The sequence below is a fragment of the Poecilia formosa genome, unplaced genomic scaffold (assembly GCF_000485575.1).
Source record: "Poecilia formosa unplaced genomic scaffold, Poecilia_formosa-5.1.2 Scaffold1101, whole genome shotgun sequence".
Taxonomy (NCBI): Eukaryota; Metazoa; Chordata; class Actinopteri; order Cyprinodontiformes; family Poeciliidae; genus Poecilia; species Poecilia formosa.
The window spans coordinates 11,735-27,738 of NW_006801040.1; the positions used below are offsets into that span (position 1 = coordinate 11,735).

At 37.7% G+C, this 16,004-nt stretch overlaps 1 protein-coding gene across 1 annotated transcript; it reads right to left on the reverse strand.

The window, feature by feature from the left end:
* Positions 1 to 2,684: 2,684 nt before the first annotated feature.
* LOC103132517 (vacuolar protein sorting-associated protein 37D-like) lies at positions 2,685 to 13,491 on the reverse strand. Its single transcript, XM_007544322.2, has 2 exons — positions 13,154 to 13,491; positions 2,685 to 3,005 (listed from the first exon to the last, which is right to left on the reverse strand). The coding sequence occupies exons 1-2, from the start codon at positions 13,274 to 13,276 to the stop codon at positions 2,751 to 2,753; spliced, it is 378 nt and encodes a 125-aa protein (XP_007544384.1). The 5' UTR covers positions 13,277 to 13,491; the 3' UTR covers positions 2,685 to 2,750.
* Positions 13,492 to 16,004: the final 2,513 nt, after the last annotated feature.

Here is a 16,004-nt window from a genome sequence, read left to right on the forward strand (position 1 = left end):
TACAAGTCCAGTTAACTGGACTTGTAGCCTATATTTTGTGCCCATGTGGCATGACGAACCCGATTGAACCGTTATACCTAGGATTTCTGTCTGCTAATGTGTGGTCTCAGGTTTTGAAAATGGGCCAACAACTCGTGTAGTGTGCGCTGGGCATTACACTAAGGAAATGAGGAAGGGAAGATCAGTGGAGAGCACCGGAGTTGAGCCTTTTTTTCCATTCAGTGTCATCAACAGAAAGAGGAAAAGGCAGGAAGAGACGATAAAGCCGATACTTAAAATGAGGTCGATAGGTTTAATTTATCATGCGATTAATTGATTTATCGTTTATCGGACAGGCCTAGGTAATAATGGAGGAAAGTAAACTAATGGTGGCTGCAACGTTTAAGAGAAAGAAACTCAAAACCAGGACAGTTCAAGGTTTCTCCTCCACCTGGAGTCCCTGCAATAACATCTTACCAAGTATTTTCGGTCTAGTTTAGTAGTCCTAATATCTTATTGTACTTGAAATAAGACAAAACTAACTTTTCAGAAAGATGTAGTTGCTTGTTTTTAATCAATAATTCCTTAATAAATCACATTATTTCAGTTATAACAAGGGTGTCCAAAGTGTAGCCAAGGGGCCATTTGTGGCCCTTAACATGATGGCTGTTAATTGTGTTTGGTCCCCAATCACAAGTCAAGAGTGGTATAAATTTGGCCAACAAAATAGAAAACAATTGATAAGCCAGATAATTTGAAAAAGCTTTATTTTTCAATAAGAAAACACTATGAACCCCTTTTTTATTTGTTTATTTTATATATTTATTATTAAGTAGGTAAAACAAAAAAAGAAAGAAAAAAGATTACATTAAACTAATTAAATACAGTTTGCGGCCTCCAGTAGTTTAAATTAGCCAGTTTTGGTCCCAATACTAAAAATTTGGACACCGCTGATCTATAACATGAGAAAAACGTCTTGCTAAAAGTGAAAAAATCTTGTACGTTTTTCCATCAATATTAAGGAATTACTTACTTAAAAAACTCATATTTCTTGCTGAAAAGTTACTTGTAAGAATCGATAGTACACTTGAAATAAGAGAAAACAAAGAGATTTTCACTTGTAACTAGACTCAAATATTTGGTAAGATTTAGTTTTTTGCAGTGCTCTGGCAGCGTTTCCTGTCCACAGATCCTCCTCAGTGAAACAGCAGGATGCGTCTAACAATCTGCTCCTCAGTTCGTCTCCACTGGGAACGTTTACGTCAAGAAAAGCTGCTTCATTCATCTTTCTGGTCCGCTTCCCCCCCCAGCCGCTCACGGAGCCAAATGAGAATCAGATGTTACGCGCAGGAAGGACGCAAAGACTGACCCCCGCCCATCCTGCCTGCCTCGCCGGGGAGGTGGGATAGCATCTGTGCACCGCGCGCATATCGACAGGAAGTTTAGCATTCCACCCAACTTCCATCACTGCAGCTGAGGCAGAAATCTGGCCTTTTCATTACGCCACACTTGAACTTGAAGCAGCAGAAGACATTATGGAACGCTGACTTCATCACCCGTTTCTGATTCGACTCGCAGTGTACGAACCTTTAAAGTTTCTCTACCCAGATAAGAGTTGAGCAGAAAGGCTGAGGCGACGTCGTCTGAGAAGGAATAACTTGCCGAAACAAAAAGAAGCAAGGCACCCCCTCCCCGTCTTTTAGCCCACAAATTCCTTGACAACTGCTGCAAGCTTCCTGCTGGCATTTGATATGCTCCATTTGGTTCCCATGACCGAACTCCAGTCATGCTGAGGTTTCTCTGAGCAGATGAAGGCTCGACTCGGAGACACTCAGAGGCTTCTCTGCACTCTGATGGGAAGCTGCCTTCAGTCTCTGAACCGAGAGGCTGACAGAGAGCTGAGTGGGATGGAAACACTACAGAGTATGAGGCCCAGGCTAAGAAAAGAATAAAATTATCAGAATAATATCATAAGATTACAAGAAATAAAGCAGTGATAATGAGAATAAAGTCACAATATTTTGAGAATAAACTCACACCAGAATAAAGTAAATCATATAAGCATAAAGTCTTAATATTATGAGAATAACATTATAATACAGGAAGAATAAAGTCCCATGACCTGGTGACCTGTGCAGGGTGACCCCCAAATAAAGTCATACTACGAGACTAAGATAATATATTGAAAATTAAGTTGTAATGAAGAGTAAAGTGATAACATGACAATAAAGTAGTTTGAGAATAAAGTTAAATTTATTAAATTAAAGCAACTGATAATCTGATGCTGATGCTTTTCTCCTAATATCATGACATTGTTCTGACATTCTCTTATTATCATGGCCTTATTCCTATAATATACTCACATTACTACAACTTTGTTCTGGTGATATTATGAGTGTAATATCTTGACTTTATTCTTGTAATTTTATTATTTTATTCCCATTATATTCTGACTTTATTCTCATAATTTAATTTTTTTATTCATATTTTTTTCTTAGCCTGACCTATAACTCCGTTGTAAAGCACAGCTCTGCTTTCGATGTGTAAGTGCAGCCATCATGTTTGGGTGTCTTCCTGCCATTACCAGGGAAGACACCGAGGAGCCGCTGTGGGTTACTGTGTGTAATTAGCTGTGACCTTAAGTGTTTGGGACGCGACCTTTTCTGACTGATTTCTCTGGCTGTTTCCACTGAATCGTTTCAGACTGCTGAGGGCTGCGTTCATCGATCCGGCCGTAGATACAAACCAGTGACCTTGCCATCACTGACATTTCAGCTGCATGAAACCAGAACCACATCGCCCCATCCCTCCCCATCCCTAAATCTATGTCTCCTCGGCAGCAAGGCAAACTCACCCAGCTGACTCTGTTTTTCCCAGCATGTGGTTACGAGGTTGGACAGCTCCTTGTACTTCTCTGCCAGCTGGAGCTTGCCGTTGTTGAGGCGGGGTCGTCGAGCCAGGCTCTCCTCGGCCAGGCTCCGGTTGGAGGTCAGCTGGATCTCCCGATCAACCTGGAGCTCCTGGAACTGCAAAAGAAGAAAAAGAGTCAAATGAGGTCAATTTGTTTTCCGTTTAACAACATGACGGATGTTCGGACTCACGTGATGAGTCAGTCATGCATGGAAAACATCTGTGCAGTCTGGGCTTGTGGTGCATAAGACTGTGCAGATGACACCTTAAAGTTCTGGTTTAGAAAATAAATCTGCTCCACACACGGAAATGTTACAATGTCCCCATCTTAGATTTTTTTTTTTTTTTTTTGCAGAAACACAATACCTTACCAAGTATTTTTGGTCTGAGAGAAAGAAAACCGCACTGTTACCAGAATCTTTTTTAAAGATGATTGTTTTTGGAAAGCTGAAAAATGCCAAAACATGTTACATTCAAGACAAATTTGAACAATTTTTCAAACCGTTATGTTGTGGTGATCTACGTGTAACAGTAAAACAGTGTAAACTGCAAAAACATAAAATATTACAAATTACTTTGGTGCAAATATTTGAGTACACTTGAATTAAGAGAAAAACTAACTTACAAGTAACTTTTCAGCGAGCTATACGAGTTTGTTGTAAGCAAATAATTCAATAATTGAACCAATCACATTGCTTCAAAACAACCACAACTTCCTGTTAGGCATTAAACATAATTTGTGAGGACAGATATATAGGCTGAACAACTTTTGAGTAGCATATTAGAATATAAAGTCATTAAAACATAAGACAATGCTTATTGGGAATAATTTCAAAAACTAGTATGTGGATATATTGGCACATTATTTGTCACCGACTAATGTGTGGCATCCTAAATCTCAGTTTTCCTATGAACACACGTAAACACAAATCCAGTTTTCACAAGTTTCCCCTTTTGTCAGAGTTTTCATAAATAATCATTTTTAGTTATATTAAGCAGAGTTTTCATGTGGATGAAAGGCCAAAACGCAAGAAAATGTTTCAGTTTCCTTCTAGTACAGGTCTGCTGGTTGCATCAGGAGTAACACCTGTATAGCTTGTCCTTAATAACATTAATACATGAAATTTATATTGTGATTTTTAGGACATTCAAAGAAGAGAAAAAAACTCATACGATTACAATTAGCTACACATTTTTAATAAATATATTGTCTATTCTTCGATCTCTAAAAGTATAATCTTCGTCCACAAGTTTATTTTGCTTTTATGACATTAAACTCTGGCTAATGTTTACATTCACTGTATGCCACAAAATAAAATGTAAGCAATGATTTCCACTTTAAAGTTTATATTCTAAGCATAAAGTTCAAACAAAGGCATGTAAAAAAAAAGAAAGAAAAATGTATACATTTACAAATAAAAAAAGGACGTAAGTGTTCATGATGTCAAATTTGTTGAGACTGAACTGGAAATTAACATAAAAAGGCTTTGTTCAGTCAGGAGATCCTGCAAACTATGCATTTTTTACTAGTTTATCTTAATTCATCTGCGTATTATTTTCTACACAATTAGGATTTGTTCTTCCGCACATCAGCACGTAAGAGTCATCTCTTCAGATGCTCACTGTGCAACAAAACCTTACAGAGTATCCAAACCCACAGCTAACCATTGCCTAACTTCAACTACTCCCATACTTTCCACCAGTTTAGTCTTTAAAAAAATGAAATGCTCATTTTGACAGCAAAGAAGATGATTTAAACTCTAAAAACATGTGGCAAAATGTGCCTCTAATATGAAGCAACAATGACGCACCAGACTAGGAACGTTTCACTGAAAAAGCTTGAAGGAAATCTGCTGTAAATGAGGCCAGCTCTGTGGTTAGTTTTGAGGCTGATAAATGTTTGCTTTTAACACCAGCAGGACTCCCTGGAAACCAAGAGAAAACTCAAACACAATCTGTGGGGGTTAGGAGGGGTCTCTGTGTGCAAATATAGGACATTGGTTGACTTTGTTCGAGCCGATGAGAAGATGGGCTTTGTTTATGGGTGAGAGACCATATCCTGTGAGAGCTCATCCTCTCTGCAGGTACAGGAAGCAGAGCAGCTAGTCTTAACGCAGCCTGACTGAAGACAGGTTTGAGTGCTTGACGGCAGGTCATCTTATCATTTAATGCTGCACAGACTCAACAGGTCCAAAATGTTAAGTGACCTGCTGGGGAATAACTTTGCAGCTGAAATCATATTCTCAAAGTGACAGTCGGTCAGGAAGATGCGAAAAACTTCTGCTTAAAATACATATTTTCATATTACAACCACAATTTCTTAGATGTAGATGTACAAATAAAATGAACTGCATAAGTTTGCATGTTTTTAATTTTTTTTTTTTTTTTTTTTTTTTTTTTTTACAAATCAAGCTCTGGATGTCACCTTGAACCAATGAAGGTGGAGGCAGACAGAAGGACTGGTTAAAACATTACTACTGTTGGACTTAGGTTGTTTTCCCACCTGATTTTCCTCTAGGCTTGGTTTGATTGGGGACCACAGTTGCAAGATTTGTTACATTTTCTACTGGTGAAATTCGCTTTCACACTGTACTGTGTCAAATGAACCAAACCCTTAGAAAAACCTGTTCCCTTCCTCGCCCACAGAGGCGCTGCATCAAGAACCACTGAACGAAACAACACAAAAATCTCTGAAGAAAGAAAGAAGATCTTTGTTAAGTACAACTTTCTTCTTCACGACATGTAAACAAAAATGGAGTAGTGTCAGATTTTAGCAGCTGTAGGATTTTTCTTTTTGTCTTTTTGGAGTCATTTCTCCTGCTAGCATGGATTACCTGCGCTGTAATCTGGTCCTAATTTTGGAGTGGTCTCCTGTCTGCTTGGTGGTCACATATGAACAGCACCAGAATTCACTTCAACCAAACCATGATCCAGATTTGTAGGCGGACCAGAATTCACCAATGGTTCTATTAGCATTCACCAAACAAACCAGAGTTTCTAGGCAAACGGACTGGATTTGGATTAAAGTGGACTGAACAGGGATGGTGTGAATACACCCAATGTTTTCTACCCTATGCAGGAAGTTGTTGCTTAACAGGAGAGCTCCTTCTGTGACAAAAATCTGATTAATTAATTACTAATCTTTTTATTTATTTATTTTTTTTTTTTTTACCTTTTTTTAAACCTGCCTGCTTCCTTTGCTGCTGGAACCCGTGAATTTGCAGAATGTGGGACAGTAAAGGATATTTATTTTCAAGTGTTATTATATTCAGTTCCATCTGCAGGTGAAAAACATGCAAAAAAGAAAATCCAAGGCATCTGAATAATTTTGCAAGGCACTGTATTATATGTATTCAGGTGATGCATGAATCACATGCATCAGGTTCGCTGTTCGTGAATCTACGAAGAGGAGTGAAAGAAAAGATAGCAACAGACCTGAGAGAATCAGCTATTTATACTTTAATATGCAATCTCCCTGCAGCTGCTCAGAACAAACACATTAACATTTTGGTCTTCGCTAAAATCGCAGCCCATAAAGCCGAGCTGCCAGGCTTAAGTGAAAATAAAGATTTACTTTAAGCTGATCTGTAGCCACTGAAGACAAATGTCAAACAGCCAAACATGCAGAATAAACCTGGAAGCATTAAAATAGCGTGAAAGCAAGATCGTTTTGGGATGCAGAGCTCAATGCAGCTGTCCTGCTTTTAGGGGATTCAGATATTTGGACATATGGGGGAGGGGTCCAGAGTCACACTGTCACCACAACAATAAAAAGACGCCATAAATAATTCAAATGATCGCTGTCTCCCATGTCCTCGCTGTGAGGATATGGGAGACAAAACTCGTCCGTCCCAGCGGTTCGGGCGGATACGTTTCTAACTCAACAGGGTCAGCAGTCACTTTGGGCCTGAAGGACCTGCCGCTGCACACCGCATCTGTCTTGCATTTTCATGGGTCATTTAAAAGCCGGTCCCAAGTTCAAAGGAATTCACAGAATGGCCCACATATTAGGACTGGTGATATGGCTTAAAAATGAAACCTCAGATTTTTTCCAATCAATTTTTTTTTCCTCGCTTTGTTTTCTAACAAAAGAAATTACAAATGACAAAAATATTTTTAAAAAGTGATTTATTTAAATGTCTTCTTTTGCGAGTTATATGACAGAGTATCAGGGCCACGCTAACTAAATATTACTTGTAGAGTTTACCTTAATTCAAATTCCAATTAAATAAAAGTTGTAAAATACGTTGTTTAAACAAGATGGTCGCCCTGAATGGGCAGACATCACTCAAGGAAGTGCAATGGTGAAGAAAAAAAATCCAGATGTTCAAGAATTAACCTTCAAAAGCCCAAAAACATTAATAGAAGTCAGAGGAATTTGATGGCAATAAATTATCCCAGGAGTTATTGCGTTAAACAATAATATTGTTGTTTGAGACCATGTTCCAGTGATGGCATAATAATACAAGAACACATTCCCAAAGATCAAACTTTAAATTCTAATGAACATTAGAATAAGGATGTGCAAGACATTTCAAATAGCACAAATAAATAAAACAAACAAATGAAAATGAATTGTGAAGTCTTTCTAAATAAAACTGTCCTTCTAAAAAGGTGTTGTCTGAAACCAGAGCACCGGACTGTAGATTTATCATCCAGTTTTTGTTAGAGCGAGAGAAAAAAGAAAAATGTAAATGAAAATTACTGACCTCATTTTAATTTATCATGCGATTAATTTATTTATTGCTTATTGCGGCTTGCCTAGGAGTTTGTAGAATGTCTCACACAGTTGTCGATCCTTTCAGACATTAAAAAGCCCATTTCTTCCCCCCCCCCCGACAGGAATAAAAAGGACGTCTCATTTTCATCTTGTTTATCCAACAACAACCGCTGTCGTCTTGAGGGACGGCGCATCTTCTGCACTATGATGCCTGGGCTAGAGGGGAAACTCTGACAGCGTTTACTATCCTCCACAAACGATGTTTGGGGATTCTGGAGAAGACGAGATGCAGCTCTGTCGTTGTTTGCTGTGGTTTCACTCGTCTGGCCGCATGAAATGAAGCAAATGGGCGTTTCTCTTTCATCCTCGACAAGTCTGAGTCCTAACGAGGTTTCCGCTGTCTGCAGTCATCAATTAAACACACAGCCTGGGACAAAAGCGGCGGCCGGAGTTGCTTCCATGAAAGGGAATCTGTTTGCAGCAGACTTGAAGAAACCAAGGGCTGGCCTGTAAATATCAAGGCAGCGTCTTTTTTTGGAACATTAGGGAAAAGTTTAAAGCTGATACGACGAGATTTATTACAGAAGCGGATCAAAGGAAGATGTGCGATGTGTCATCGGTTGGCTTTGCAGCTCATTTGCTAAGCTGGCAGGTTTGAGTGACACTTTCACTGTTTTGATTTGAGAAACCATTTAAAGTTTGCGTGTATTCCCTCCGTCTGATGCTTTGATTTTCAGACTTACTTCACATCGCCTGGAGGTGAAATGACAGGACATCCTGACAGGACAAAAGGAGTCTACTCTGTTGGATCTTTCACAGGGTTTTGCCTTTAAGGATGATTTTAAAGAACAACAAAACCCACAAACGGATTTGGAAATTGTCGGCTAAAGCATGTGGATGACTGCCTATTGAGCTGGGATGCAAAGATTAGAGAGCACCACTATGGGTGTTTTTTTTAAGTTAGAAAAAATGGGAAGAAACAAAGTGAACACCGGCACCAGTTTGGTACTCGAACACTTCACTCTTAATGAGAATTATTAGAAAATCTGCAAAAAAAGACATTTATTAGAGGTGCACAATAAAAAAGAAATCTTTAAGAATCCCAAATCCTTGTCCTGGGAATTTTGATTCAAAATGCTCTGAATAATATTGCATTTTTTTAAAGTTAATATTGATAATTTAAGTCTCATAATTTTATGCACAAACTTATTTTTGTTTAATCATAAACTGATGGTATTTGATACAGCATACAACCTGACTTGTTTTAAATAAATATTCTATTTGTGTACACCGTCTTTTTCTCTTGTCAGTCACATAATTTAAACGGAATATCTGGACCATTTGAATAGAAAAATTGGCTTCTGAATAAAAAATGAATTCAAGTGTGACCCTAAAAATCAGAATCAAATCACTAGAAGATTTGAATCTCTAATATTTAGCACCTTTCAAACACAAACATCAATTATTTTTATGTAAAAAAGCAAATAAAAGCACTTCAAAAATCTGGATGTGGCGATAGACTCTGACCTGAACCTTAAGAGACACACAAAGACAGATACAAAGTTGCCCTTCTATCACCAGAAGAGCATTTCAGTATTTCAGGACTACTCTACAGAAACTCATCCATGCGTTTATCTTTAGTTGCACTGATTACTGCAAGAGTGTCAGCGTTCTCCTTTAGCTGCAGCTAAGGCCTTAGTACCAAAATACATTAAAGATTGTTGTATCAACCTTCCAGACCTCTTAGGTCTTCTGGCTCTGGTCTGTCCTGCATCCAGAGAACCAGAACCACACATGGAGAAGCAGCATTCAGCTTCTGTTCTCCACAAATCTCGAACAAACTTCCAGAAAACTGCACAACAGCTGAAACACTGAGTTCCTTTAAACCAAGGCTAAAACAAACTTATTTACAGATGCCCTTGATTTGTAGTAAATGGAACATTGACTAATTCTAGTCTGACTTTATTGTGTTACTGCAGTGAAATGCTTTTTCTTTTATTAACATATAAAGCACTGTGATTTGCCATGTTGCTGAAATGTGTTATACAAATCAACTTTATTTTAAGTCACCTCTGCTCTCAAATAGCTAATGACTGCTCACTAACAAGTGTTGACCTTTTGGGGAGGTGTGAATGTGTAACTGAACCAAAAAAGTGAACTCTGGTCCACCTGCAGACCTCTGTCTCAGTTTGGTTGAAGTGAACTCCGGTGATCTGAATGCGCATGTGAACACCAAGCAGATCGGAGACGCACTCCAAAAGCAGGAAGCAAACTGTAGCGCAGGGTATTCTGGGTAAGTACAACCAAAAAAATGGCAAGTCTTGTGCTGACGGAAGAAATGGATCATGGTTTTCAGCCAAAGACAAAAGAAAAACACTACAACTACTAAAATCTGATGCCACTTCATTCTTGTTCAAAATTATAAGGAGTTGCGCTCAGTGTCTTCTTCAGAGGTTTTTCTATCATTTCCTTCAGTCATTCTTGGTGCAGCGCCCCCACAGGTGAGGAGGAGAACAGGTTTTTCAAAGGGTTTGGTTGGTTTGACACAGTGCAGTGAGAAAAAGAGCTAGAGCAGTTGAAAATATAACAAATGTTGATAGTTCGAGTCTACTGAACAGCCAGGTGTGAAAACACCCTTAAACGATCCAATGTTTTATTATCAACTATTATCAACACACAACTTCCTATAAGGAGTTTCCATCCTCTCCAATGCCATTCTTGGGAATTAACTCATTGCAGACTTTTAATTGGCTGAGTGAAATCTCATCTGATGCATCTCCAGTAAGGAGTTATACTGCACAAGGCAGACTGCAGCAGTCATGATTCACATTCATTACCGGAGATTAAGCCAAGCAGCTTACATAACAACCATAATTAACACAAACTCGTCAAGGGGGCGCACAGTTTGAGCAGAGAGACGGGATGAGAAACATTACACATAAGGTCTGGATTAGGGTTAAGGTTAAGGTTGGTCACCTTAACCCTATTGTCCATGGTTAAAAACCCAAAGTACACTCATCACTTAAGAACATAGCAACAGCTTTCCCTTCAATTTACAAATGTAGCAAAATAAAGTTGCGGAAAGCAACCAAAGCACACAATGAAAACACTAGATCCTTGAAATCAAGGATCCAAAACCAACTGTTCATCCGCAGAGCGCGATCATTTCCTCAATCTGTACATGTTTAGTGAAGTGAGAGGCTGTTTATGTTTTCATGCATCCACCTGCAGTGATTCCGGCTATAATCGCTGAGATTATCCAATCCACACAAGCTCTGTATTGGGTATTAATGGCACATTAATTACCACATCCGTTGACTCTGACAATCTCAGCCCCAGGCTCCAGCAGCTCTGAGTCAGAAATTCAACTATTTAATCTCCATCATCCCAGGGTTTTAAATTTCAAATCTTTAAACCCTGATTCTATTCCCCAAATAAAATGTGTTTTTAATTTTCTGAGCTAAATTCAACATTATTCAGCTTTTACCTTCTTTGGGACATGATGGTCACACACCTAAATGTCCAGTTCAGGGATTTTAAAACTAGGTTCTTAATTCTCTAATCTAATACCCCCCCCAGTCATTCAAACGACTGACTGCAGGATGACTAAACCCACGCTGGTTTATGTTTCACTGCACACACCCATAGCTATGGAACACCCAGCCTCCTGTAGGCTTTTTATTGTCCACAGGAAAAAAAACTAAAGAAAAAGACCTCACAAACAGAGTTTTTGAAAAAGTTTCGGACCCCCCTGGTTGGCACAATAAGTTGCGTTCATCTGTGTGAGTGTGAGTGTGTGTTTGCATTCCCAGTGCTGCGGGGGACATAAATGTATTAATACAGTCCCATAGCGTGGGAGGAAAAGCGACCGTAGCAGTGGTTATGAATTTTTAATATCAAGACAGAGTTTAAGGAAAGGTTAGGGGTTAGAGGAGCAGCAGCTGTGGTTAAGAGGGTATTCTGAGTGATATTAACTTTAAATAAATTAAAGATGCTATACAGTGGGGCAGTTTTAACTTGCTAACTGAATGTCCACTCACAACAAAAAACAGCTGAGCAATCAAATATGGGGTTTTACAAAATAAAAAGTTATTTAATAAAAGCGCCCTGAGGAAACAAAAATGCTAATTCTCCTCTGGGCACGAGATGCATCACTGACATCACAGGAGGTGCAAATATTTTTAATTGATTTTTTCAGATTATGAAAGATTCAAATTGTGTTTGAGTCTTTTTTTTAATTTGAATAAAATTATTGTTTCCTGTGCATATTCACAGCTGAGGCGCACAGGGCTCTGATGGGATTCATCCTGCCTCTAGTGGTTATGTTCATTGTTATAAAATAAATAAATAAATACAAAATATCAGAAAAAAAAGTCATTGGGACTTAAATGCAACATTAAAGAAACATGTTTAAGTGTTTTTTCATGTGGGTACAAAACAAAAGAAAAGCTAAAAATATGAAGCTTAAAGTGCAACACCTTAATTTTTAATTTATTGTTAAAAGAAAGAAGGAAATATTTGATTCATCCAACTAATTCAGTAATTAGTTTTTGATTCTGAGTCAGCACATATCATCATAAGAAACTGAATTAGCAGCAACTTTTCAGACATGGCAACAGGGGGTGCTGGCCCCCGTTGGATCCCGCCTAGAACCTCCCATGGACTGAGTCAAATACAAGGCAATCAAACGCTGCAAAGAACTTGAGACATTAGCAACCTCACTGATTAAAAGCATGAAAATAAAGACAACATAAAGAAAAACTCAAATTGAAACTCAAAAGAACCACCTTCTGTGATGTCATCAGAGACACGCCCGCACAGAGGCTGATTTTATCACGATCAGCCAACAATTGACAACATAACAGAAAAACAAACTGAAAAACTGACCATGACATGTTGTTATTTTGGTGGCAATGAATTAAAAATGAAGTGACTTGATTTTAGAGGAAAGTCAAGCTAATAGCTTTAATCATTGTTACTATCCTTATTTATTAAGGTAGAAACATATGAGGAATAAAACAATAAAAACTTAATTATGATTGATTTGAAGAAGTTTGAGATTGAATTTTCCTGAAATTTGTTTCGTCCAGTGAATATTTTATAGGGAATATATAATATAAATGAATAATATAATCCTTCAATGTATGGACCACCACAAAGAGCAGAACAGCGCTGCATGGGGGGTTCAACACTGCATCTGATGCTTCCTCCCAACAGAGGGACCAAAACACAATAACATGCATTAAAAGAGCATAAATGTGACCATTAAATCAAAACTTAAAGCCTTAAATATGATGGGAGTGGGGAAGCCTTGGGGGGGGGGAACAAATTGGAAATCTGACCGCTCGCCACGCAGACAATCGATGAGCCATCACATATATCTGCTTCACACTAACTGCCCACCGAAAACACACGTTTATTTTTACTTCAGTTATTACACATAATTGAAATTTTAAACGGTTATCAGAAGTGGTAAAGAAGGAGAATTAGCGGATGAATTTAGCGGTACTTTGGCTGTTTGAGCGTGTAACAGAAGATGCCTACCTTCTCATTGAGTCGAATAATTTGGTCCATTTTGTCGTCGCTGTGTAAAAGCTCCCTCAGCTCGGTAGTGCTTAAAGCCCGGTAGCCGTCGGGACAGGAGTTCCCTTCCTTGGAGTTGGACATTTTTAACCCGTACAAACTGCGCCTGGAAGACGGAGAGACGCGTTGGGAAGCAGCGAAGTCCCGCCGCACTCTACTCACATCTCGATGGCATTGGAATGCGAGGCGCCCGCACGCGGCGTCAAACTGCAAAACCACAACTCTTCCTTTAGATCCTTCCAAAATAAAAGCTTTTCTTATAGTTCTGCATTCGATTTGTACGGAGCTAAATTGGGGCCATGAAGTTTATTAAGCGTAATAATAATTTTTAACTAAGAAAAATGAGATTTGAAAAAAAAATGGTTGAAAACTGTTTTTCAGATTAAAGTTTTTTTCACTTTTGATTTTTGTTTTTTCAGATTCAGATGGTACAAAATATATCCCATTATCCAAAATTATCCAAAGTTGAACACAACATAGCTTTGACGTTATCTTTAATATTCAGATAACCGGACACCAAAGCTTAGCAGCATAGCATATTTTACTTTGAAGTTCAGACTTCCAAATCTGAAAAGTATCAGAGATAAAATTAGTATGCAAATTAATATTTTTGATCATCTGATTATATAATTTTGTTCAAACTAAATCTGATGTTGTGAATGAGAAATATTTACTCAGAAGGAAGAATATATGTTTACAAAAGCTTTATAGTAATAAACTGTAAAAGATATCGGACCTTTCTAAATAATCTATTTTTTTAGACCCCAGGCTTGGTTCCAGTGCATAGCTACTCATTTAAATAAACCACATGTTTAAAGTGTATGACTATTGCAGTAAATTATGACTGACATGCTATTATTATGTGGTTAGTGAGGGGGGAAGTCACTTTATGTAGGTCAGAAGAGTAATGGCTCACGGCTGTTTTAGTGTTTTGTTTTCATTCCATTTTATTTTCTTTTTAATATGTCATTAATTGTATTTTATTTTGCATTGTAATAATATCTACTGCTGGAATCAGAATAAGGACAGACAGCCACTAGGGGACGCCCAAGACAACTCGCAACTTTGGATCGATCTTTACCAAACTGTTTTGTCTCATCACTATTTTATGCTAAGGTTTTTCTGCTTTTCAGACTCATATTTTGTGCATTATTTCCTTCTGTGTGTTTCTTTCGCAGCACATCCCTAAGTCAGAAATACAGGCAACAATCCTTCTGTGATCCTACTGAAATTATATCATTTTAATCCATAATAATTCCCCTTAGAAAACTTAAAAGTTTCCCTCATAACCTTTTGAGGGCTTGACCATTCTCTGACAATGATTCAGCAAGAAAAAGCAACATAGAAGAGGTTCTCTTTTCTGCTGAATTTAAGCATTTATTATAATTTGTTGGACTCTACTGAAAGAGGAATCTGAGCAACAGTTTGGTTTTCCCCAATATATGCCAACTGTGTGCTTCTAGGAATCCTGTTCTGTTTAACCATTTCTTGAAGTTCTTCTGACCTCCAAACTTGTTTAGATTTTGTCTTGGCTGCAGGATTCTCAAACCCCCACATTTGCAATGAGACATTTGTGTAAACTTTGGTTTGAGGAAACAAAGCTCCTCTTCTTTCCTGTGGGCTGAAGAACAGAGTTAATGATGAATCTGTCAAAAATGGAAAGTACCGTGTTTTTTTTGCTGTCTAAAAATTTAATTGAATCATGACTAGAGACCAAAAATTACACGTTGTGTTTTTTGCTTGAGTGGTCCCTTGAAATTAAGAACCAACTAACCTATTGTTTTATGAGTGGATGAAGCCAATACGTATACTCTACCATTATTTTAAAATAGCAAATAATAATGAAGGTAGTACTTCTTTGATCTTCTGGTTTCCCTCACACCTGAAAGGCTTTTTCAGCAGTGACAACTGAATTGAAAGGTTGAAAAGGCTTCAAGCAAATAATTAAGAGGTGAAAGTCAACAACAAAGCATATATATTATTTTTTGCTCTTTAAATACGGCATAATAAAGGATGTTGATATGGTCAGACACGTTTAAAAGGAACAGAACCTCTCAAAAGATCGGTGAAGAAAAAATAAAGAAAACCAACTGGCTTTTAATGGTCTTCATCTATTTTAGTTGTGTAAAAAATATAGGAATGTACCCAAGTTAGGGTTATCACAATACTAAAATCTTTAACTTGATACTGACACTATGAAAAATATTAGATACTTGATATCATTGCTGATACTATAGTAACATTTCTTGAAGACAAAGTTCTTTCTAGTCAAGAGTAAAATGTATGAATAAGTGTAATTACCATGTAATAATATTTTTATTTCCTTCATTAGGGCAAAACCAGTGAGATTGATTTTTGATAGATTATGAGACTAATTTCATTGATTAATTGTTTAATATCATGGATAAACTTTCCTTTTTAGGATAGCAAATGATTACTCTTATATGCATAAGGTCAAATAATGACCTTACTATGACCTAAATGGAATATATATTTTGTGTTTTCTACTTCCTGTCCATCCTAGATGTCAAAAAAATTGAAATTATTCATCTTGACTTGAGTAACAATGACAACATAAATGTGTAGGAGTAGTTCATGCTAATAAAAACACAATAAAGGTTTCTACCATAAAAGGTCAAATATATTCACAGTTCAGCTTTAAAGGGTAAGTACCCCTTTCGCCAGACAAACTTTGAAAAATTAAGCCAAAAATGGGCGGAATTAATGAGTGGAGTGGCCACGTTTGGGGTTGAGTGGCTGGGCTAAACTGCTAAGTTATTAACTTTGTTGCTATATTTAGCAACTTTTCAGA